This window comes from Protopterus annectens, chromosome 11.part0 (genome assembly GCF_019279795.1).
Source record: "Protopterus annectens isolate FY-2018-M chromosome 11.part0, PAN1.0, whole genome shotgun sequence".
NCBI classification, from domain to species: domain Eukaryota; kingdom Metazoa; phylum Chordata; order Ceratodontiformes; family Protopteridae; genus Protopterus; species Protopterus annectens.
Window position 1 is genome coordinate 883,971,458 of NC_056745.1, and position 27,014 is coordinate 883,998,471.

General features: G+C 40.8%; 1 protein-coding gene across 1 annotated transcript in view; it reads right to left on the reverse strand.

The window, feature by feature from the left end:
- The window catches only part of PPM1H (protein phosphatase, Mg2+/Mn2+ dependent 1H), a 1,767,842-nt gene that overhangs the window by 600,866 nt on the left and 1,139,962 nt on the right, over nt 1-27,014 (reverse strand). The window contains exon 5 of the mRNA XM_044088290.1: nt 26,132-26,216. Within this exon, the coding sequence (XP_043944225.1) occupies nt 26,132-26,216 (85 nt within the window). The remainder of the gene's footprint in view (nt 1-26,131; nt 26,217-27,014) is intronic.

Sequence of the window (27,014 nt, forward strand, 5' to 3'; positions counted from 1 at the left end):
AACATTAGATAAAAGACAGTTGTGGTCCATCATTAAAGAATTAATTAATTTATATGAGTTTGAGAGCATTTTATCAGATGATGAAAGTATTTTGATAATCGTGTTAAGGTTTTTCAATTGTGAGTCTATGGGGACCAGAGATACAAATTTGTTTTTAATTATTGTTCTTAGTTGTGTAAGAATTGGTGAGTAATTCCAGTTTACTTTCAATAACTTACGCCAGTCAGATAAAGGCAAGTCAAGATATTTCAAAACATCTCCTACTTTTAGATTTTTAATTAAAGGATAGTTTGTTAAGTTCAAAAGTTTATTGTCCAATAATATATTTGGGTTTAGATGAATTGGCTGAACATGGTGCAAGATCTTTTCTAGTTTACACATTTTGAGTAAGGTTTGGAAATCTCTAATCTTTTGTTTAAATACTGTAGATATATTTTTAATAAATAAACTATCCAGAGAGATAAAGGAATAGCTTCAGGATTTAAATTATTAGAAATGACATAATTATACCATAATTTTATCCATAAAGAGTGATTTGGATAAGAAGTGTTATTGAATTTAGAGATAGTAAGAAGTTTATTGGATGAGACAATCAAATAATAGAGATAAAGATTAGGTAAACCCAAACCTCCCTTGTCCTTGAAAATGCCAATCTAGAATAGGAAATTCTAACAGAATTAAAGAAACATATGAATTTTACCAAAGCTTTATTTACAGACTCAAAAAAATTTTTGAAATTATCTGATCAGATGATGAGAATTGGTAAAGAAATTTAGGCAGAATATTCATTTTAATAATGGCCACCCTTGAAAGAAATGAAAGGTTTAGATGCTTCCATCTGTCCATATCAGACAATATAGAGTTCCATAATTTATTAATATTATTTTGAAAGGAAGATTTCTTATTGTGTTCTAAATTGATTCCTAAATATTTTATATTATAAGTAAACTGAAAATGATCGTCTGGAAACAAAAAAGATTTGTGTGCTAAATGATTTAAGGGAAAAATATGAGTTTTTGTAGAATTTAAAAGATAGTTGGAAACCAAAGAAAAATAATCAATAGAATTCATTATTTTTCTGTAATCAGATAATGGAGTTTGAAAGTAGATTATTAAATCATCCACAAAAGCACAGAAATGAATATTAGTATTAAGAATTCTAGGGATGTTATGAAAAGTATTTTGAGTAATAAACAATAGCAAAGGTTCTAAGTAAATGTTGAAAAGAAAAGGGGACAATGGACAACCCTGTCTTGTTCCTTTAGTGATCTTTATCGGAGCAGAAAATTGACCATTAATGTATAGTCTCTGAAAACAAAAATGGAACACCACTGCAGCCAGAACGATGTAAAAGAAAAGAAACGCAATTTATTTCAAGACCAAAACAGCGTTTTCGCTTCCAGAAAGCCAGAAGCTTCATCAGCAGTTGAAAGGATTAAAACCAAATGCATTTAAAACAAAGTAACTGGCGCTTGTTGACGACATCACCACAAGCGCCACAATGTTGCTTAAAGGGGCAACGATGAAACTTAAAAGGGCAACAATAACAAGGAGAGTGGGTGAAAACAAATACATAGTATGCCCTGTAAAACTTATATAAAAGAATAAAAACATTCTAAATGAAATGTGAAGCTAAAAAGTTGTATATAGTAAATATCAATAAACAAGAGCAACTAAATGTACTACTGCATCGGGTCACCTAACAGGAGCAAGCAATATGAAAAAAGCTACATATCCAAGGAAATCAACATGTTAAAGTTGCTATTACTTTAAACTATAGATGGAATAGAACATTCAATGGGCTTAACCCTAGCAAAGCAATATATGCAACATTATTCACTGTCCTTGGAGTTGACCAATGGGATAGGTTGGTACGCCACTAAGAGTAAAAAAGTATTATCTAAGGTAGCTCTTATATTTAAGAATAGCAGCAATATTACAGTTTTTGTTTAGCCCAGGAAATGAAAAGGCGTCCAGTTGGAGTTGCCATTCGAGCTCACGAGTCTCAACAATGAGAGATTGTGGGCCACCTCTGATATCCATGCTGATATGGTCAATGCCCATAAACAGGAAGCTGTGGCCGCTGTTGTTAAGAATATGTTTTGACAATGCGTTGTCGCTTTTCTTATTGTTGATAGCGTAGATGTGTTGGTATATACGGTCACAGAAGCGTCTATCCGTTTACCAACATAGAAAGCTGCAGCATTGGCAAAAGCTACGTATACTATGGCCTTCGTTTTACAATTAATTTTGTGATTGATGAAATATTTCCTCTCCCCAATGATGAAAGAGTTACCTACTCGCAGGTATCTGCACCATTTGCAACACCCACAAGTAGATGTGCCCTTTATTCTCGTCAAGTGATCACATTTCGTATTTCTCTGTAAAATATCTTTAAGGTTATTACCCCTCCTATACGTGAAGATAGGAGATAAACCTAGCCTATCGTGTAGCCCCGAATTCATGATAAAAAACCAGTTCTTCCTCATAATGGAACAAATACGCCTTGAGTTTGTGTTGAAGGCAGTAATAAAACTGGCCAAGAAGTCAGGGTCCTTATTGGTGTCCACAACAATAGTATCCTGCCCACAAGATGGGTCCAAAGGCAATGGATCCAATGTGTCTAATGGTCTTCCACTTGGCGAGGGGGGAGATCTAGAGGAGAGAAGAGGTGTAAGAAAACCCTCCAAGCGTTTAGAGGAGACTTCCACAGTCAAATCAATGACCAAGTCTACCGGGTATCCTCTGTTTAAGAAGAAGTCTTTAAGTAAGGCACATTCTTTTTTGAAGGCTTCATCAGTGCTGCACATACGGGCTGCCCTCACTAGTTGTCCCTTCACGATCGACCTCTTCTGTTTCCAAGGGTGACAACTTGAAAAATGCAAGAAGGAATTGCAGTAGGTGGTTTTCCTAAAAATGGAAGAACAAAAATTGTTGTTGAAATTGTCCTTTACCAGTTGTACATCCAAGTAGTCGATGACAGAGGAAGAGAAATGGTGTGTGAATCTTAAAAATTCAGTTGTGGAATTCATGTATGAAATGAGTTCCAGAGCTTCCTCTTCACCTCCTTCAAAAAGGATGAAGATGTCGTCCAAAAATCGTGTGTAGATTTTTGAACAACTAAGAAAAATAGGAGAATTAAATAGGAAAAATTTCTCCCAGTAGGCTACAAATAGATTCGCAACACAACTGCCACACGGGGAACCCATTGCAATTCCTTTCTTTTGCAAGAAGTATTGATTGTTGAAAATGAAGAAATTAGAGGATAAGACAATGTCAAGCAAGACAGTGACAATATGAATGTCATTACTGGGAGCCCCAAGTTCCCGTAGCATGAGTTCAATCCATTCAACCGCTTCTACGTGAGGGATGGAGGTGTACAAATCCACCACGTCTATAGTCAGGAAATTAAGATCAGCGTTGAATTGCACATCATTAATCGAGTTGAGGAACGCCCAAGAGTCTTTACAAATCTGCGGGATAGATTTCAAATATCTACCAATGATGTTATCAATGATACGGGCACAGGGTGCGTGATAGAACTTCTTCCGTCAACTAGTGCCCGCATAGGTGGATCTGAAAGGCTCTTGTGAATTTTGGGGATCCCAAACATGACTGGTACTTTAGGCATGGTGATGTCAACAAAATTGTAAGTATCAATGTCAATTCTGCCTTCCAGGAAAAGATCCCTGAAATACCCTCTAATTCTTTTATATGCAGTGGACAGCTCGTTCAAGGATGAAGTGGCATAGGCAGGGGAATCGAGTACCCTCAGCATTCTCCTGGTGTAATCTTCCTTGTCGAAAATAACTAGACCACCTCCCTTATCTGGTTTAATGACTCGGACAACTTTATCGCAGAGATTGTTCAAGCTTGCGACTTGATCCTGGGATATATTCCTTGTTGAACTTGAGTTGCGATTGTGGAAAAATAAGTGTCTCAGGTCAAGTTCACAGGCGCTTTCAAAGATGTGAAGACAGGATGTAAAGGAGGGTTGAATGAACTAGTTAATTTCAATCTGTTGTCCAGTGCAGAAGATTCACTATTGAAAAAAACTTTTAAGTTTAATTTCCGCACATAAAATTTAAGATCCACCAGTGTTTTAGCTAATTTAAATTGGTGGTCGGGTACAAAATTTAACCCTTTTGCCAAAAGTTCAACCAGTTCTTGGTCAATCAAGGTATTAGAGAAATTGTAAATGTGGAAGTCGCCTTTAAGATTAGAAATGACATGAGGCAGGTTGTCGTCACCAGAAATGCAGCCTATGTGGGGTGGAATTTCATCAATTAATTCCACCTCTTGTACCTCTGGTTCCGGTTGCCCTTCTTCCCTAAAAAAGGCCTCTGTTGATTATTGTAGTTGTGTGCTTTATTTTGGTTTTTAAGCCTATTACTTCTTCTAGGCCCTTGCACAGGACTAGCCAGACTATTAGTGTCTGTGATGTCCTCATCACAGAGGGGCTCTTCCAGCAATTCGTTATCACATCTGTTATGTGCTGGGTCATCCCTTTCTGCATAGATATTTTGTCTAGTAACCTTTTTTACCAGATTCGGGTATGCACAGTGCGTCTGGTAAGCCAACCTGTCTCTTGTTAACTTTTTGCCCTTGTTAACTTTAAGTTTGGACAGTAGGGCATCAATGCTGGTAAAAATACGGCCATAGTCATATTTATACCTAACAAAGTTAATATCAACTGTAATTGCGTTGTCCAAGTTGGATGTTTCTTCCAATAAAATTGTAATTTGTTTGGAATAGTTTTTAATCATTAATTCTAGGAGTTCTGCGCCTTGTCTATTGAACAGAGACTCCAATTCGGAAACAAAAGCAGCATCCGAAAAAAGGCCAGTAGGAGAAAAAGAACTCCTTAATCCTTTAGGAATAACTGCTTCAGCCAAACATTGTTTAAAATATGCAACTTCTAATTGCAATTTTTTCAGTTTCAGTAGTTTACCATCTAGAAATCTCAGCTTCTCTGCTATGTTATCAGAAATGTTACCTGAGTCAGATGGGTCCATCACCGATGGCCCTGCTCCAGAAAAATCACCAAAAGAAAGAGGTGCTAAGTTGTTGGCCCATTCGGACAATGAGGGCACATCCATGAGTGGTCCGTGACCCGAAATCTGTTGACTGCTAGGCATAGCAGGTAGCTGTCTAAGCGCTGGATTCGTAGAGTTGCTGCCATTTCCTGCAGGCATGGAAGGCAAAGCAGCATTGTTAGCAAGCAGGCTGCCCTCCGAAATTATCAACCCTTGCGAAATCGACTGGGCAGGTTGTTGACCAGCTGGAATGAATGATGCGTTGGAACCAAGTGAATTATTTTTCAGGTTAGTTTGTGTAAAGACCCGACTAGTTACATGGTCTCCGCTCCACCTTTCAATGTTGTCAAGTCTTAGATTAATGCAATCTAAGCGTTGAGAAAGAGCTACCAACAGCCCTTTCATGTTCGTTTGATCGTTAGAGTTCTCTGTACTGGTACTACAGGTACCAAATAAGTTCGGCGTTACTGGACTCGATGGTGTTGCAGACATAATACAAACGAGTTAAATAAGAGACAAATAAACTCACTGAAAACAAAAACGGAACACCACTGCAGCCAGAACGATGTAAAAGAAAAGAAACGCAATTTATTTCAAGACCAAAACAGCGTTTTCGCTTCCAGAAAGCCAGAAGCTTCATCAGCAGTTGAAAGGATTAAAACCAAATGCATTTAAAACAAAGTAACTGGCTTGTTGACATCACCACAAGCGCCACAATGTTGCTTAAAGGGGCAACGATGAAACTTAAAAGGGCAACAATAACAAGGAGAGCGGGTGAAAACAAATACATAGTAAGCCCTGTAAAACTTATATAAAAGAATAAAAACATTCTAAATGAAATGTGAAGCTAAAAAGTATAAATATAAGAGCTACCTTAGATAATACTTTTTTACTCTTAGTGGCGTACCAACCTATCCCATTGGTCAACTCCAAGGACAGTGAATAATGTTGCATATATTGTTTTGCTAGGGTTAAGCCCATTGAATGTTCTATTCCATCTATAGTTTAAAGTAATAGCAACTTTAACATATTGATTTCCTTTGATATGTAGCTTTTTTCATATTGCTTGCTCCTGTTAGGTGACCCGATGCAGTAGTACATTTAGTTGCTCTTGTTTATTGATATTTACTATATACAACTTTTTAGCTTCACATTTCATTTAGAATGTTTTTATTCTTTTATATAAGTTTTACAGGGCATACTATGTATTTGTTTTCACCCGCTCTCCTTGTTATTGTTGCCCTTTTAAGTTTCATCGTTGCCCCTTTAAGCAACATTGTGGCGCTTGTGGTGATGTCGTCAACAAGCGCCAGTTACTATGTTTTAAATGCATTTGGTTTTAATCCTTTCAACTGCTGATGAAGCTTCTGGCTTTCTGGAAGCGAAAACGCTGTTTTGGTCTTGAAATAAATTGCGTTTCTTTTCTTTTACATCGTTCTGGCTGCAGTGGTGTTCTGTTTTTGTTTTCAGTGAGTTTATTTGTTTCTTATTTAACTCGTTTGTATTAATGTATAGTCTAGTAAACATATTCTTGTATAAAACTTTTAAAAAATTTATAAAGAATAAGGGAATATTAAAACATAACATAGTTTGAAATAGAAAGTTCCAACATACTCTGTCAAAGGCATTTGATGCATCTATAATCAAAGCATATATAGGGTTTGGATTTTTCTTAATGAGATGAAGTATAGTCTCTAAAGATAGAGTATTATCCCAAGCATGTCTCTGAGACATAAAACCTGATTGATCTGACGAGATAATTGAGGGTAAAATCCGTTTCAAGAAATGTGATTTTTTTACAGTACAAAACATACCCACAGTCAATGTAAAGGACATAACGTCACTTTTTTTTCCAAAACACAAGTTTGTGTAGTATTTAAGTTGCTTATGCTATTTCCTATAGCATTTAGGCATTTCAAATACAAAATAACTGATTTATGCAGCTATTAAAAAAAACTTAGGATATATTTTTTGTCCTAACATCTCAGGACATTTGCCATTTTTTTTGTTTTTTCAGCAGGACACAACTGCCCAAAGAGGGACTGCCCTTTACAAAGAGGGACAGGTGGTAACCCTAGATACAAGGTGTAAAGAGGTTTTCAGTCCCTTTAATTTTATATACAGATCAGGGATATTTTTTATCATCAACCAAAGGAAAAGTTGTGGATAATAATGAAGAGCTGAAGGAATTTATCTGGGAGGAGATGAATGCAAAGGCTTAAGTGTCATAAGCTGATTCTCTCCACAGAACAAGGTGATGTAGGATTACCTGACCTGAAGGGATACTTTAGATCCATGCAATTAAGGATCACACACACACACACACACACACACACACACACACACACACACACACACACACACACACACACACACACACACACACACACACAGGTTTATTGTTGAGTTTTTGGAAACTTGAAATTCATGTGGTTGAGACTATATGATAGAGTTTCCAAAAACTAGAAATAAAAATATATATATATATGTTTTTGCAGGGAACTCAGACACTCCACTACAGTGTGGAAAAGGGTAAATTCCCCTTTGAAGCAGTTCTATGTAGATCGCAGTGCAATGAGACCAGCAGAAATTTGGACTGGAGGAAATATACTGCCTTCCTTACCAGGGACTGATAACAGAGCACAGGCAAAAAGAAAGGGATAAGGGCTTGATTCCCATTCAAAATGTTGCATCATTTCTGTGATGGTTCCCCCAAACATTTCCTCAACAGGCAAGTAAGGTGATAATGTGTCTTTATCATTAGAAGCCAACTGGCCTGGGGAAGGAATCTAAGAAAAATAAGTTAGGGAGTGTTCATAAGAATCAGATTCATTCTCTTCTTCAGAAGAGGATTTATGTTGTCTCTTCTGACAAAGGGGAGGAAGAGATGAACTGAAAAGAAGGGAAGGAGGTCTGAGGAACAAAATGGCCTGTACAGGATCTATGAAAATTCTAGCCATGGATGTTTGGGATGAAGAAAATTTTTAGTCTTTTGTTTCTTCTTAGGATGATGTCTGTTTTACAAAACTCATCAGATCCATCCCCTGATCCACTTCAATCAAATATCCAGGCACCTCTTCCCTAAACAGGATTTGAAGTACGCCCCTCTAGTCATTCAGAAATAATGAGCCTAGATTCCCCATTCTCAACTCAGTCATATCTGACATGCAAGAATCAGATGCCGTGCTGGCCTCCAACGGGGCACAGTAGTGGAAGTCTGAGAAGTGATCAAGATTACAGTGGGTTTCTGCAGTACTTCAATGGGTAAGTCTGACTGCAACTGGGTAGACAATATTTTAGGCCTAGGCTTTTTAAATTCCTTTTTTAAACTGAATGGGGCACTGGATGACAAAGGTTCTATCATTTTTAACTGAGCGAGGAGCTTCAAGCTCTGGGTCTCTAATTAGGTGGTTAGCAAGGAAAGACACATACATTGGGTTTTCAGAACAAACAATGATAAATCGGGCAATTCTTATATCCGTGTTCAGCTCCAATACAAAATAAGCCCTGGGAGTGAAGATCCTTATCATGAATTTATCTACCACAATCACACCTCATCTCTTAGCTGACATCTAGCAGATTAAACACCACAGTAAAAGAAGAAAGAAAGGTTCCTCTCAATGGGGCACTTACCCGAATAAATGAAGGCAGTGGTAAGACCATTGACTAAGCAAAGAACCAAACCAATGAGTGCAAGACCTGCTTTTGGACTGCTGGTAAGACAGTCTGAGTATCTTACTGTCATATCTGCTTGTATACCCTTACACCCACAGGCTTAAGTCATACACTGGATATATGAACAAAAGTTTTTTTTTGGCTTTGGTAGCCCAGCCAGTCATCAGGTTACCTCAGTGAGATAACCCAACAGTACTGGGATATTGCAACTGTGACCTAAGGAAGGAAGGACATCTACAAACTCATACATGCGACTAGCCCCATATGCAAAAACATGGAAAGAACCATCACATGAATGATAAATGATGACATAGGACTCAACCTGGTAAACTTCTTTGAAAAGGTCACCAAAGCAATGGATAAGGGAAAAATGGTGCACACCGCCTACCTTGACTTGGCCAAAGAATTTAACACAATACCCCACACATGCATTGCAGTCAATCTCATGAAGTTAGGTATAAACCTGTATGTCACCTACTGGATATCCACTTGACTCACAGACATGATGCAAGAAGTTAGGATAGGGGAGTTTACCTTCACAAAGAGTTAGGTCACTAACCGAGTCCATGAGGCCTCTGTGGTGACTCAAGTCCCTTTTTGCATTAATTTTTCTGAAGTCAAGGGCCTCTGGATGACCAAGTTTGCAGATGATTGCAAACTGGGTGCAGTCATAGAATTCCCCAAAGTTACAAATAACCTTCCAAGAAGGCCTCACACAGACTAATAATGGGTGTCAAAGCCATAGTCTAAAACTCAATGCATAATAGTATTCTTTGAGAAGACATCTACCCCTGGAAAGTACCACACTGATAATACACCCCTAACATAGACTCAGTAGTCAGTGGTTTGGGAATGCAAGCAGACAGAAATATGACCTTTGACCATCAAACATCTGTGGTAGTAAGGAAATCATTCTATGCTGTGCAAAATATAAGAAAGGCTATGGTGTCTAGGTCAAAGTATGTCACTATTCTGCTGTATGCAGCTTTCATCAGACCAATCATTGTCGGTATATACCTGAACAGATATATGCAATAACTGGAATGTCCACAGAAGTTCCTTATAAAAGACGGCAAGGCATTAAACAACATGTCCTACATGGCTGCCTCAAAGTCCTATCCCTGTACTCAGTCTTCTACTCATTGTTGACAGGTGATCAATGCTTGGCCTACAAGGCATGCTCTGATCTCACTCTGATGGACTTGCTGCATATCCACAAAACAAACAGCATCAGAATTACCCGATTAAGGGACTTAAACCTCATCTGCAATGTAAATAACACATGCTGGAGGGATGAATATGTGTTTTAGAAACTACCCCTTCTCCGATACAGGCTTCCCATTTACGTAAAGCAGCGCTGTTCCCTACTACAGTTGACATGTAACATGGACCAGTGGATAGGGAATCAGAAATTTAACCCTGGTCTGGCACCTATTTCTCTAACAGACAGAGACAGCTTGTAAATGCTTCACGCCCAAGCCTAAATTTACCCCTTAAAATAAACTCAGGGTAACAAAAAATATTGGGGGAAACATGGCTAGGCTTAAAAAGCCCCCTTTGGTAGTTAAAGTTATATACACCAATGAACCTATAAAGTCTTTTTAATTATTTCATCAAATTAATAAGAAAACGATATTAGCTTCTGTACACAGAGATATGATGCTAGGAAATATGCTGGGTTAAATATTTCTGACATACAACTGCTACCTACGCCTATCTTAGAAGCACAAAACATGGCACTTAAGGAAGATTTGTCTGCAGCTTCAACATTCCTACAGATATCACCCCAAGAGTTGTTATTTCAACTTTACTGTTACCTTGGAACTGTTTTGGGCACTGTGTTTCCCAACTACATACGATTTGTATATTGTAATTTGTTAATAAGTGTATTTTTTTGTTAAAGTTCGAAGTTATAATAATCTGTATCATCAACATTTTACAGGTTGACCAGGTAAGTGAAATCTGTTGTAAGTGTCCAGGATGTGAACTGCAATACAGATTGTGAGGAGGAAAAATAGAAGTTATGTACTCACCATAACGTTCCATCTGAGTAGATACTTCATTTGTCTGCAACCTGTGGGTGTCGGATCCGACCTCGGATCCGATCCGGCAGCTTTCCAAGCTCCAAGATCTGAGCTCCTAGCTCCTCCCCCTACCCATAATCCCCTACTACCAACCACATTACCTCAGATCGTTTTTTTTGCCTCACCAACTCGAGACAGAAACCAACTCCCAATGATCAGAAAAATTCCTGAGGTTCGGGGGATGGCAGGGGGGGGGGTCGGTTGCAGACAAATGAAGTATCTACTCAGATGGAATGTTATGGTGAGTACATAACTTCTATATCTGAAGTAGTTACTTCATTTGATCTGCAACCTGTGGGACAGAGTTCCCAGCTAACCTATAAGAACCTGGGTGGTCCTTACGGAAGGATATTCCGAAGCACTGTGGAGCCAAAAGAAGCCCTACTCCTGGAAATGATATCCAGTTTGTAATGAGAAATGACGGTATGAGATGAGGACCAGGTAGCTGCTGAACAAATATCGTCTACTGGAACCCTAGACCAAAAGGTAGGGTTGCCACCTTTTTAAATGCCCAAAGTGGGACATTTTTGGTACAAACATCAGATTTTGCAGGCCAAAACATACCTACGGCCAGTACAAAGGACAGAACTTCCCTTTTTTGCCTAAATAAAAGGTTATTCTTGTAGCATTTTAGTTGCTTATTCTGTTTCTTATAACATTTAGGTATTTCAGATACAGAATAACTGTTTTATGCAACTATTGCATACGATATAGGAAATAATTTTGTCCTAAAATCTCAGGACAATTCCCATTTTTACACTTTTTTAGCAGGACACAACTGCCCAAAGAGGGACTGTCCCTCGCAAAGTGGGACAGGTGGTAACCCTTCCAAAAGGCTGTTGAGGTAGCTACAGATCTTGTGGAATGAGCACGGACGCCAACTGGAGCTGGCTTCCCAGATGAAGTGTATCCCAGCATAATGCACTGACAGATCCAATTTGCTACAGTCACTTTAGCAATTGCCTTGCCCACGGCTGATTTTGCATAAGAAACAAACAACTGGTCCTGTGCAAGTAAAAACGCAGTTGTCTGTGTACATCCAATTTGTGCAACGTATATTCTCCTTTGTTGTGAAAATTTGGGAAAAATACAGGAAGATTTATTGATTGATTAATGTTTGATTCTGTAGCCACCTTAGGCAAGAAAGACAGGTTAGTCCTGAGGGACACTCTATCTTTGTGAAAAATAAGGTACGGAGGTTTGATACACAGAGCTTGTAATTCTGAAACTCTCTTGGCTGAAGTAATAGCCACTAAGAAAGCAGTTTTCCAAGACAAAACGGAACCGAGGCCGCAGGCTCAAAAGGTGGTCTCATTAAGGCTTGTAAGACCAGAGTGAGATCCCACGGGGGAACCACAGTCTTGACAGGTGGTTTCAAAAGAAAAACGCCTCTTAAGAAGGTTTTGCACAACTTTGTAGATGCTAAGGAGCCTATGCCGTCCCCCACGTGAAAATGGGAGATGGCCACCAACTGCACTTTGACTGTGGAGGCACTTGCTCCCTGTCTAAAAAGCAGGGAAAGGAAGTCCAGAATAGTCAGAATAGGGACAGTAAAGGGGTCCAATTCTTTATCTTTGGCCCAGATGGAAAAATGTTTCCATTTACTGTTGTAAAGTTTCCTGGTAGATGGTTTATGAGCCGCCACCAGCATGGCCTTAACGGGGGATGAGATACCGGGAGTCCTAGTCATTAATGGAACTGGATCAACCAAGCAGCAAGTTTGAGATTGACCAGGTTTGGGGTATGGCATCTCACTGGGTGCGAGATTAGGTTGGGACTGGGATCCAGAATCCATGGGGGAGCCACACTGAGACCGCAGAAAGGGGAACCAGATCTGTCGAGGCCAGAATGGGGCTATGAGGATAACTCTGCTCCCCAACCGACAGGCTTTCTGGATGAATTTCATCATAAGTGGGAGGGGGGGATAAGCATAAAGGAGTCCGGGAGGCCAAGCATGGACTAGAGCATCTCTGGGGGTCTCCCCTTTGGGGGGAGCTATTGCGAAGTACTCACTGCATTTTGTGTTTAAAGGAGAAGCGAAAAGGTTGCAGCGAGGCTGACCCCATTTGTGGAAGATCTGCTTCGCAACAGATGGATTCAGAGACCACTCGTATGGAGTGAGGAACACTCGACTTAGCTTGTCCGCTAATATGATGGACCGCCCCGGAATGTGCGTTGCTATCAGAAAGCGGTTGGTGGAAATCGCCCATTCCCACACTCTCATGGCTTCTCGACACAGGGGATTAGATCTGGTCCCTCCTTGTTTGTTTATATACCAGACTACTGACATGTTGTCCGTCTGGATTGCAATAGTCCCTATGGGAAGAAGGTCGTGGAGAGCTTGCAACACCAAAAGCACCGCCCTCATCTCTAGGACGTTGATATGTAATGCGGTCTCTAGGGAAGTCCACGTGCCTTGAATGGATCTGCCTGAACAATGCCTCCCCCACCCGAGGCAAGAAGCGTCCGTAGTCAACGTGGCTTTGGCCGGAGGAATCACAGAGGGTCTCCCTTCTCTGAGTTCCTGTGCCTGTAACCACCACAGAAGGGAGTCCCTGCACACCCTGCTCAGGGGGATTGGCATGCATAATGGGTGGATCGACAGGGACCATTGGACTTGAAGGGTCCATTGTAATATGTGCATTCGCAGACGAGCATGAAGAGAGAGACCGATCGCTGCTGACATAGACCCCAGTGTCCTCAGGACTAACTCCGCTGGAGGAGCAGGGCTCCGAAGAAGGGCTAACACCTGGAACGACAACCTGTTCAGCCTGACTGATGTTAGAACAACTTTGGAGATTTGTGTATCTAACCTGGCCCCTATGAATTCTAGGGCTTGAGTGGGACACAGGCAGGATTTCTGCTCATTTACTGAGATGCCTAGGTTGTGGGCCAGAGACAGAGCATAATCTCTCGCCGCACAGAGCTGATGCCTGTTGGTCGCGGTGAGGAGTCAGTCATCTTGGTAAGGGAAGACCTGAATGCCCTGGAGTCTCAGGTGGGCTGCAACCACTGCCATGACCTTGGTGAACACTCTGGGGGCTGAGGTGAGACTGAATGGAAGAACCCTGAATTGATAATGACTGGCTCCGAGCCAGAAGCGGAGAAACCTCCTGGATCGTCTGCCCATTAATATGTGGTAATACGCATCCTTGAGGTCTAGCGAGCACATCCAGTCGTTCTCCCGCAGCAGGGGGAGAATTGATTGGAGAGTGACCATCCGGAACTTTTCCTTGGGTATGAACAGGTTCAGGGCAGAAAGGTCTAAGATGGGTCTGAGGTCCCCCGTTTTCTTTGGCACCAAAAAGAACCTGGAGTAATAACCCAATCCGGACTGGTCTGGGGGGATGGGCTGGATGGCTCTTTTTCTTAGCAGCTTTGAAATCTCCAAAGCCGCTGCCTCCCTCTGATCGGGTAGGACATCGGGGAGACGTCTGGGTTTGGGGGGAAGGTCCATGAATGGAATGGAGTAACCTCTGGATATGATCCGGAGCACCCATCGATCTGTTGTAAGGGACTCCCAGTTTGACAGGTGCTCCGACAATCGCCCCCCCGACTGCCTCCAGAGAGAGACAGTCGGGCAAGCCCTCAGGGCTGTTGCGCGGGTCTGTCAGAGAAAGGTTCTCTGGACCCAAAATTACGTGGCCCCCCTCTGCCTCTGGGCTGGCGTCCACCTTGTCCTCCTCTGCCTCTAGAGGACGAGTGGCCCGCAGCAGGATGGGATTGCTGAGACTTATGGAACCACAGCTTCTTTTGTCCCCTCTGATTCCTGGAGAAGGATCTTTGGGGATTAGAGAAGCGGACTCCGATGGCAGACAGCGTCTTCCCGTCCTTTTTGCTTTGGACCAGCGTGTCGTGAACAGTTTTGCCAAACAAGGCGGAACCGTCAAAAGGGGCGTTCGCGAAGGACGCCTTGAAGGGGTCCGTGAATTCGCACAGACGGAGCAAGGAGAGATGTCGCAAGACGACCCCGGCTCCGCTAGCTCTAGCGGCTCCCTCCGTTGCATGGGGGAGAAGCCGCATAGATGTATTGGAGATGGATTTTAGAGTGGCCATTCGAGTCTCAAAAACCTTTTTGTCTGGGACCAACATGGACTTTGGGGGGGCTGCAGCGTATTCCTTAATCAAGTCTCGCTGTAGCCTAATGGTATGTGCCATATAGTTCAGCTCCCTTATGGAAAAGGTCGCTGAAGCAAACATCCACTTCCCAATCCAGTCAAGCGCTCGAGATTCCTTATCTGGCGGGTGAACCAAAGAACTCTCCTGCGCAAGTTCTTTCTTGGTGGCCGCCGCCACCAACATAGCATCAACGGGGGTTCCTTTGGCCCAAGATGGTCTATCTGTGGGTGGGCTGAGGACTTTATCGGGGCGCCTAGGGATTGGCTCCACGGTGTCGGGCTCCTTCCAAGCCCTGGTGGTAATTAAGTCCACCAGGGGGTCGGCCGGAGGGGACACCCAGGAGGTAGATGGGCCTGCCTCAAAGGCCTCCAGGAACACGGACTCATCAAGGGAGGGCTTTTGGGCTGACCACCCCCCTCTAATACGCAACATTTCCAAAAGAGACATCTTCAGGGGGTGACCTTGGGGAACCATCCGTATCATCTAAGTCCGTGTCTGTGGTAATGGACTCGGGGGAGTCCAGGTGCCTCCTTTTGCACCGATGTTTACGAGGGGACCTCCTCGGTGGGACTGTCCGAAGAGGGCTCATCCACGGGTTGCTGTTCCTCCACGGGAATTAGCTGGAGGGCTTGGGCAGGCTTTCCAGATGGGCGGATGATGGAAGACAGACCCTCATACAGTGGGGGTATGGGTGGATCCGAAGCCCGGGTCGGGGATCTGGAGGACGTCAACAGTACCTTCTCCACTACCTCAAAAGCCGAAGGAGAGCCACTCTCACCAGCCTCTGAGAGCAATCTCCTCGGATCCGAGTAAGGGATCGGGGTCGGAGCCGATGCAGTCGGCGCCGAGGCAGAGGTGTGCTCCGACACCAACAGCGCCGAAGACACAGCAACTCCCTTGGATCGGATGCTCAGCCCTTGGCTCCGAGAGCTCGGGTCCGACAAGCTCGAAGGTATAGTCGGCGTCGAAGAGACAACCGCTATCGGCGCTGACAATTCCCCGGGTCTGAAAGGGCCTGGATCCGATGACTCCGAGACCCGAAAACGAGTCGGAGAAGGAGTGATCGGGCAAATATGGGGGCTGCACTCCCCCTCAGAGGGGGGGGGGGAGGCAAGAGCATCCCCATCTGCATTTGGGTCTGTAAGAACCGACGCATCATCTGATCCATATCCACTTCGGTGATGCTTCGGGTCGACCTAGATGAAGTAGTAGAGGCAGGCCGGGAGGGCCGCCTCGAAAATCTCGAGGGAGACCTATCCTCCTGCTCCAGCTCCGGCGAAAAACAGGGCAAACGGCGCCGAGAGGAGGGGGATCCGGAGACCCTCGAGGGAGATTTAAGTAGTTTTGCTGGCGGAGCCGAAGGATGAGATTCGTCCCGCCTTTTGTGGGACTTATGTCCATCCTTATCCTTGTGCCTCTTCTCTCTAAGGGAAGAGGCACTAGTTTCCCCAGAGCTCAAACCCGATGAGGGAGGTTGAGTCCCGGGTAGAGCTAAGGGGATAGATGGCGCCGAACCTGCTGAAGCAACTGGAGCCCGAACGGGAGAGGAAGAAGAAGCCGACTCCTGGGGGAGCTTTCCCGCCAGGATCAGCTTGTTCTTCCTATCCCGAAGTGCCCGGGGGTTAAAGGCCGCGCAGATTTGGCAGGCCTCTGACAAATGGGCTGCCCCTAGGCACAAAACGCACTGAGTGTGGCCATCAGCTGGAGAAAGCTTGTGGCCACACAGTACATTTAAAGAAAATGGCCTTAGGCCCTTCTGACATCATTCACACACACACCCAAACACTAGGAGGGGGAGGGGAGTGAAGATAAAACTAGTTAGAAATTTAACAAAAGTGACCAAAAAACTAGAACAAGAAGCAGAAAAGGGGAACTAACACACACACACACACATGACAACTTTGAATGAAAAATTGGTTTAAAACCAGCAATGATCTCACCCAGCCAGGAGCTCTTCACAAGGAAGTTTCTTTAGCCGCGGCAAAAAACGATCTGAGGTAATGTGGTTGGTAGTAGGGGATTATGGGTAGGGGGGAGGAGCTAGGAGCTCGGATCTTGGAAAGCTGCCGGATCGGATCCGAGGTTGGATCCGACACCCACAGGTTGCAGATCAAATGAAGTAACTACTTCAGATCAATATGTTATTAACAATTAGTGAAAAAAATATCATTATGAAAAGATTACATAACTCCTCCTATTCAAAGTAACACCAGAATTAAGAAACCATGAACACTTCCTAGAGTTATCCATACTGCTACATTATCCTGTATATCAGATCCCAAAAGAATAAAAATAAATCGCCACTAATTCTAAGGACAACCACAAAGCATTCTATAGCTATATCAATAATCTCGATGGCAACACCCAGATCTGCTCTGAGTTACAGCGTAACAGCACGAAAATTACAAAACCAACTGATATTGCCACCATCCTGGCAGATAGGTTCACTGCTAACTTTACCCCCCACCACCCCTAAAGGGCCCATATCTATACAGGAAGAATGCAGAGCCCCTGTAATCACAACTACGCAGGTAAAAGCTGCACTCTCTAAAGCCAAAAACACAGCATCCATGGGACCGGACAACATTCCAGGCTGCGTTTTACACGAACTTCAGAACAAACTGGCTCCCCACTTAAGCACCATGTTCAATAATAGCCTCACATCAGGCTTTGTGCCCACTGAATGGTGCACAGCAACAGTTATCCCACTCCACAAATGGAGAGCCACCACTGATCCTGGGAACTATCAACCTATTAACCTGACGAGCCTGGTCTGCAAGGCCATGGAACGTATCATCATGGAACTCATAAACAAACACATTGGTAACTTCCAAACTCTGGATCTCACCCAGCTTGTGTTTGTGAAAGGCAGATCATGCCTCCTGAACCTGATCGACTTCTTTGAAGCAGTCACCAAAGCTGAAGATGAGGGTAAGGTGGTCCACACAGTCTATCTTGAACTCGCCAAGGCTTTCGACACCATCCACCATTCTGGAATTATAGCTAGACTCACTAAACTAGGTATACACAAGATGGGTTGCCAACTGGCTCACTGACAGAACCCACACTGTAAAAGTTGTAGACTCCAAATCTGACCTCAAAGCAGTGACATGTGGAACACTACAGGGTTCCATCCTGGGACCTCTCCTGTTTGGTATCTACTTCTCTGAAGTACAGGCCAATGATGTGGACATCCTACAGAGGGGCCTCGCTGAGACAGATGCCTGGTGTCAGAGCCATGGCCTCAAGCTCAATGCCAAAAAGTGCAGTGTCATCTGCTTTGGTAAAAACTCTGTACCCATGAACTACCACATAGGCAGCACTCTACTTAACACTGAATGTGTGATAAGAGACCTTGGGACCCAGGTGGACAGTAGTCTTTCCTTTGATAGTCACATCGCCACAGTAGTCAGGAAGTCCTTCTATGTGGCACACCTCATCATAAAAGGGTTCTCATCCAGGAAATTGTTCCCCTCTACTCAACACTCATTAGACCCATTACAGAGTACAACGCCCATTTTGGAATGTACCTCACAAGACATCTGCAGCAGCTGGAAAGGCCACAGAAGTACCTCACAAAGAGGATTACTGGCCTCAAACAAATGCCCTACACTGACCACCTCAAAAAACTCCAGCTTTACTCCGTAGCATATCGCCTACTCCGAGGTGATCTCTGCCTAACATATAAAGCTATGTCAAACCCAGAGCTGTTGGACATGCTACACCTAAAGAAATCCCAATCCCTCCGAGCTACATGCTCTAGGGACCTAAACCTTGTCACCACAATAAACAGGACATGCTGGAGGGATAGATTCCTGTCCCAGAGACTTCCCATACTCTAGAACAGGCAACCCATCTATGTCAAGCAAAGTTCTTCATTAGCACTCTTCAAGAAAAATCTTGATGAGTGGATGGGAAATAGGAAATACACCCCGGGGATCACTTCTGTGTCTCTACTCGACAGTGGCACAGGAAAATAACTTTCTTGGGTGGCGTAAGTCAGGAAACCTTGTTGGCTAGGCTTACTTAGGCCCTTGGGTCGATAGCCTAGTACCTATCTATGAACCTATGAATAATGTACAGTGAAGAAATGTATTCAATTTAAGTAACAACTAGCAAAAGATACCAAATGAAGTAAAATGAATTTGCATAAATTCAATACTGAAGAATTAACTAGTCTGAAACCCCCCAGATAGGGTCTCAGTTATAAAAAAGAACATCTGGCATGCAAAATCTATAACTCAGCCAGAGACGCATCTTTACATGATCAAGAAGGAAAGAAGCCACCATACACTATTTCATTACAGACTGTTATGTAAAAATATGTAGTGTGAAAACAGTATAAACCCAGTCTTACCTACCCATTATAAACACCCTGTATGGCTTAAATGCCAGAAGCTCAGAAGCATACTATGAAATGGATGTACTAGTCACCTTGCATGGGTTCAAGTAAATAAAAAAAAATAATAATAATCTCACAGTAACAGTTTCAAGATAGACTTCTCAGTTGTTAAAATGTTTTATATTAAAGGCATCACAAATGTATAAAGGTTCTAATCATGACACAGGCTCCACAGTACTGATTTCTTAATATGGCACTTAGTTGTCTTTATCACTAAACTAAACAGAGTTATGTGCACCCAAAATATCAGACTCCATTTGCCACTGAGTTAAACAACTTGTCCATTCAGTTGATTATAGGTTCATAGGTTGATACGGGGCTATCTGCCCAAAGGCATATATTAGCCCAGCCACGTTGTGTGGTATTCACCTCCCCTTTAGTAGTTCCCTAGACCTTTGTACTAGCAGCTAGTACCCTTGGCCCCTATCTAGTAGTGCTGTTGGTGTGATCCCCGGTGTGAACTTTCTGTTACCCATCCACTCATCAAGGTTCCTCTTGAAGAGTGGTAGTGAGGGGCTCTGTCTTATGTAGATCGGGACCCTGTTCCATAGTAAGGGAAGTCTCTGCGAAGGGAATCTATCCCTCCAGCATGTTCTATTCATTGTTGTGTTGAGGTTTATATCCCTAGAGCGTGTAGCTCGAGTAGATTTGGTTTTGCTAAGATGGAGCATGTTTAACAATTCTGGGTTGGACATGGCTTTGTACATTAGACAGAGATCGCCTCTGAGATGGCAGTATGCAACAGAGAACAGTTTTAGCTTTTTCAATTGTGCTGCATAGGGCAACTGTTTGATGCCAGTAATCCTCTTGGTTAGGTACCTCTGTGATCTCTCCAGCTGCTGGAGATGTCTAGCCAGGTACATTCCAGTTGGTGCATTGTACTCAATAATGGGTCTGATGAGGGAAGAGTAGAGAGGCACCATTACATCCTTAGATCTTGATGCTATAAAAGAGCACAACTGTACGTAAAAATAATCCGGCAGCTAGCAATCAGCTCCTCGAAGCTGTTACAAGGAATTGACATCTGTTTCAAGTTACTTGTTAGCGTGTCACATATTAGAGTTATAACAACAAAGCCTGTTTCTCAGTAGAATCCTGTTCCTATAGGAATCTGCTCAATGAGTCACCCAGGAATTCAGGAAGCATGAAATGCTCTCAAAGCAGAAATACATGGTACACTAACATAAAACAAATACAATCCTTGGTTAGTTAATGAATGTTTTTGATAGAATACTGTGAAAGGGAAAACCAGAATGGTCATCGAGATCAAAGGCATGTTAAACACGCAAGGGGTGGTAAAGATGTTCCAATGGGCAGTTAGCTGTACTGCAAAGAAACTAGAGGCTTTTTCCCTTATTTATACCACAGGCATTCACATGTTGTTGCAAGTAACATGATGGCTGTAATATGTTAATCTATGTGGTCAGAAGCTGCTTTCTTCAAATCAGTGTAAAAGCTCTCTACAATTACAGCATTAGAAATGAGATCTCTTGAATTCAGATGTGATCACTTGCAGATGAGAACAGTGCAGTGTAAACTAAATTTCTGGTAAAAATTACTACAGATTACAGTCAGTATTTAATGACAGACATTACAGTTTTATGCTTTGTATTGTTCAAAATATGTACAAAGATGCAAAACCTGTTTTTCCATTAACTTTTTAAGTGAAATAGAGTTTAAAATTTGTCCTTAATTGTCGGCCGTTGTCTCTGTATTACTTTTAGTTTGTCCTGAATTCTTGAACAATTAAGTTGTGAGATATGGCATCAGGTCAGGCTATAACACAAGGACAATTATCTACACTGTTAAAAAAAAAAAAAAATTTATGAGGCCACGAAAGATAGGTACCTCAAAGGTGTGACATTCAGCAAGAAGACTAGCTTTTCAGAGGTTCAGCCCAAAATGGCTTAAGGAAACCTGTTGTCAGATGGTTCCTTCCTATCTACAGAAAACATTTACAAGTACCTCTACAAGCACTTTCTCATACAGTCTATCATTCAAATCTGGTGTCCCACAAACTACATCCTTCTGCACCCATTACTCTTCTCCATGTTTACTAGCAATTCACCACTCCTGCTATTCTCCATTAACTGCACATCATATGCAGATGACCTAACCTACAGCCCATCTTTCAAAACCTTACAGCAGTCTACAAATTATTTTCTATCTTCTGTAGAGCTGGCTAAATGATCATAACCTAATTTTTACCAGTAACAAATCTTCGTCCATGTTATTTGGAACATCTAAAAGTTTTCCAGATCTCAATACCTGAAAACAGTAAACCTACAAGGTGCCACAATTTAATTCAGTTAAGGGGACATCTGCATACATCCCATGGGCCTTAATTACAGCAGGTTTAAGGTATCACACAGTGAAAACTCTAGCTTGGCTATGTTTTTCTTGTAGTTTTTACTAATTGGTTTGTCTGTGTGACCTTTTTACTCTTTGCTTTGAAGTGCTTATTCATTCATTCTTTAATCCTTAAGTAGCCACTGTATCCTCACAAGCCTTAAATGCCATTTATTTAATAATAGTTACATAGTAATTGTTCCTGGGAAATCAAGTTTTTCACACTACAAAAATCCGCAAAAACACATGTATTTAGATAACCTGCAAGGATTAAAGTGTTTTTTAATAACACTGTATTAGAGTATGCATTGTCATTTCAGCTGTGGTGTAAAATCACTCAACAAAACAACAGGTCCCTCTTAGTTTTGTATTTGTTACCCACTTTTCTTAAGTAAATACAGACAACTTTCACCCTGCACAGTCTTTATTATCCACAAAAATGCTTGAAATTAGATGCAATTTAATTTTTACACCACAGTTTTCCTGTAATGAGGAATCAAATCAAGAAGTGAAAATCTAGTGGATTGACGGAAACATTTTTTACTTTATTTTATTTTTGTTAACATTGGTACAGTACTGATCTATCTGGACGATTTTCCATCTCAGGCCAGGGAAACAGATATAAGTCAATTGAAATCGAACATTAAGAAGAGTCAAGATAGTAAATATAAAACAGATAAGCAAAACATCTGAGTAATATATTTGCAATTCACATTAGTCTAGAAGGCTGTCAATATGAATTAGACATTTTACAGATTAGTATCCATTACTCCTAAGATATTCTTTGAGTGAGTTCAACCTTCCAATGATAAATTGGCAGGACTGGGTGAACTATAAGAAAAGTTATTTCAGCCTACAAAATGTCTACTAATATAAACTGAAATGAAGCAAATAATGTATGCCCTTATAATACAAAGGAATACTTTTACTTAGTTTTCATAATAAATACTATTAAGGAACGGCACAGCTTTATACAACCTTAATATACAGTGATCATGGTGCAATACAACTGAAAATGTATTTAAATCCAAACAACAACGGAATACAAAACAAAGCTACAGAAAACACACAAAAACTCCCTAAATCTTAGGGAAAGTGATGTCACAAAACGACAACCTATGGAACCAAAGAGAAACCAATGGCAACTCCATGCAGAAGTGGGAAATTTGTGTACCATGACAGACAGTAACAAATAATGGAGGGAAAACAAACAAACAAATCTAATGAGAAAAATAATGCTAAGGTAGTAAAAATACTATACAAACTAAATAAAGAAGGCAAACTGATAAAAAATATATACATTTACCAATTGGGGTATTATTAAAAAACAGGAAAAATAAGGATATAAGTGACAAGATGATCTTAATGGACATAACATTTTATATTAGCTCATTGTTAGTACCCTAATGGGGAACAGACAGAGTGATGTGATTTTTGTTTCGTGGATGTGAATTCTCTCTCCCATAATGAATTCTTGACTCCTCCAAAGAGGACATTATCAAGCCCTACTCTCATGACACACAACCATTGCTTTCACTGAGAATCTGCAGATAGAACATCTGAAACCTTTTTCCACTAACAACCCCTGGCTTGTGTTCTTTGTCATGTTTACAAAAAATTTAAAAAGCAACTCCTGATCATCTGAAAATAGTGCTTAAACTACAGGTTTTAAATATGAATCAATTAGGTACTTGAGTCAGTCTGTTTGTGTTTCTGGTGTCAATTTTTTCACCATGAGACTACGTAGCAAAAGGGATGGGAATATCAAAAGGCTGAAATGATTTATGTCCCCATGGGACAGAAAGAGGGCAACTATAAATGACTATAAACTGCAGAAAGGTGCTGGGAAAGAACACACAACTACAGACATCTTGCTACAATGGAGTTTACTTAGCAAAAAAATAAATACATAAATAAATAAATAAAATGTGATAGATAAAATGAGAGCCAGAGAGACAATTCTTAAATAAAGTATCAGGAATTTTATTCAAACTGAACATGGTGTGCACTGTGAAAGCTGAATAGAAAGAAATGCCACAAAAGTAAAGAAACAGCTAAGTCACACCTTTTGTACAGAGTAGTGTAGGGATCAGTTTATATGTAAGACCCTACATGCTCTTGTGTTTACAATACTGCTGTACTTTGAAAGTGACAGGAGAGAAGTCTGTTCTGTGGTATTGATAGACAAAGCCCTGACTATTACCCAGGTAGCTGGGATTGGATTAGTGGCTCTGCACTGGAGGAACTGATAAGGGGATGAAAAAGAAATGAAAGGGCAGAGCCGACTTACTTATCTCTCCTGGGGGAGGGAAGAGGAATATATGCTATGGAGGCATGCTGTAGTCATTAATTGCTGTTTAAGAAACTGAATTAAGAAAAAGCTACCATGCCTAGGCTAACTTAGGGAAAAATAAATTAGTCTCAACAAATCTACAGCTAAGCAAACTCTAACAAAATTGATTTTGTAGTAGAGATGAAAGATTGGAATGAATTACCACCAGAAAAAATTAATTTTTTTCTGACCAAGGTGAAGGAAGAATCACTTTGCGCCATAAACATTCATGGCAGGCACAAAGGAAAATGCTCTGTTGCCTGAACAACACAAACATCAGGATGAAACAAAATAATGAGAAAAGCTGGCCTTAATGTAAACTTATAGCTTTGGTAACGTTTACTGTGCACTTTTCTCAGTGTCACTTTTAAAGCATCTTATTATTACATCTGGTACCACCTTTCAAAGGCTACCCAAAATGTGCTTTCATGTCATCTATTTCCAAAACAAAGGTGCTTTTTCATTCTCCATATTGCACAAAATTATCACTCATTCACGTACGCCTTCTGTAACACTGTAATAATGGAGTTTTGATATGAGTCTTAAATGGCAGAGCCGTCAGGTACATGTAATGAAGGAGTACTGTAAGCCATTAGAAACGGATATTTACTTGTTCAAACACTATTTGTGGCCCAGTCCTTGGTGGATCCAGGTTACACAGCAATAATTCCAATGTGGAAAAGAAGACTATTTATATTTTTAACTGGGTGGGTGTGCTAGTCTTAAGGCTATTTTCAGTCAAAGCCTAGGCCATTAGGTTAAGTCAGTTACAGCAATGAGTATATAAAGCAATATATTCACACTGCTACAACATGATACAACTATACTGGCACAGGTATAATTTTCCATTGATGAAGAAATCGATAACAGACATCTGTAGATATTCAAAGCGTGTGAGTTGACTAAGGCATCCATATTTTGTTGTTAGTAAAACACAGTATGGTATGAAGATTAAATATTCTACGTTTTATAGTAACTAAACCATAATACTACAGTATTCATAGTATACCAAGTACTGAATATTAAACAGTGAATGCATAAGTTTGGCAGTGTTTTGCACTAGCTCATGTTTGTGATAGCATTTATGCACAGAATAATCTAATGGATTTGTATGCAGAGCTGTACTCTTTACAGCATATTACTAGTCTGTGCAGGACAAAAAAGTTAAATGAGTAAGAAAGATAATTCCATGACAAGTAACATTATGTGGGAAACAAATACTGGTTAAAAGTATATATTTAACTTATAGACCCTTTGAGTGACTAGACTTGTTTATCCACTCTCAGAGAAATCAAGACGTGTACTCTTTCTGCAGATGTAGCTTGAGGTATTTTATCTACAGAGGGATATGCTAATGTTTCATCTTTCAGTTAAAATTAAATTTTATTCCATCAAGATGGTGCCATGTTATAGAAAGATTTTTTACCACAAGCTATTTTGAAATGTGGTCTTTCTAGTTCTATGGGGTCTTGACTTCTTCAGCTTATTCCAGAGATAAGGACAAAATTTGTCATGAAAGACATTATGAGGTGAATGAGTTTGGAATAAATTATACCATTACTGTTGTATGAATATAACACTGGAGATGGGGATGTAGTGGTGTGGCCATGTGACGGTCAAAGATAAATCATAGAGTTCTGTTTTTTTTGGAGAATAGTTGAGTTGTAAAGGGAGCTACGGGCAATTATTAGAGTCAAGTCTTGGGATATGTATACTGAGTGATCCAGTTCATTAAGCATCTTAAATCAGGAGGTTATATATCTTGTAAAACACTTCGAACTGGGATTAAGTTCGGTACAAACAGTAAAGAGTTTGATATACAACTAGTTCTACATATTTCTGCTCTGTAACTGTTGGTGGGGAATTTTATCTACTGTAGTTAAAGGGAGTGCATAATATGTTCTTTTGAAATCACCATGTATTACTAACTTCTCTGTGGATATATTTTTCTAAACAATGATATTTTCTTCTATGTGGAGACCCGACATGATTTGCAAAACACAGTGTTATGAATTTAAAATATTCACAGGTTGAGAAGCCTGACTCATTTGTAGTACATTATTTGCCTTAAAAACAGCTCATGGTAAGCACTACAATAAATAAATGCTTAAATAAATGTTATAACATTTCTTACCAAATACTGCAGGCGCTGACGTTCTGTTTCTGGTGTAAATTCTGTTGACATTTGAATGACTTCCCCATTTCGAATTATTATAGCCCTGAAATGTAAAACATCAGTTAGTCTGCTAACAGAATACCACTTGAAGCCTGCAGTATTTTCTAATACTTAACTTTGTTTCTGAAGTCCTACTAAACAAGACTGAGGATTGCAATGGCACTGCACTGCTCTAGACAGCTACAATCTTTCTTAAACAGACACAGAACCCCCACAAATGATAAACTGCAACACCAGAGCTATTTTAACTTCCACATATATCATTGGTACATTCATTCAATGACAGTTATGTAAAACCACAGTATAAATATATGAATTAGATCAATCTAATGCAAAGAACTCTGTGGTTAAAACACAAACGCTACAGAGGGATGCAAAGTTGTGCCTTTTAGTTTTTCCCAAAATTCTCTGATCTCCATAAAACTATTTGTCTTCCTTCAATGAGTTTTCTTGACAGTGAACACTGATTTCTTTAATAAAAATGAATGTACAAAGAATAACTTGAGCAATATACAAGCCAGAAATCTCAATGACAGCATTTACAGAACAGTGTATGTACCTTGGTTATAAGAAGGGTCTAATATTTGACAAAGAGAAACATTACTGAAAGAACACAGTCAATAAACCTTCAGCCAAAGTTCCGCTCATAAGAATTTTTAACCTTTAATTTACAGAGTCTTAAACTTACATGAAACAAAAACATTTAAACTAAAACAGAACACAAGAAAATTGAAAATGTTAAACTTTAACAAGACTGTTAAAAGAAAAAAAATGTTCTGCAAGCACTTTAAATAATTAAGTCTTGACAAAAAGCCTGAACAAACTAAACAGTGCAAAGTTT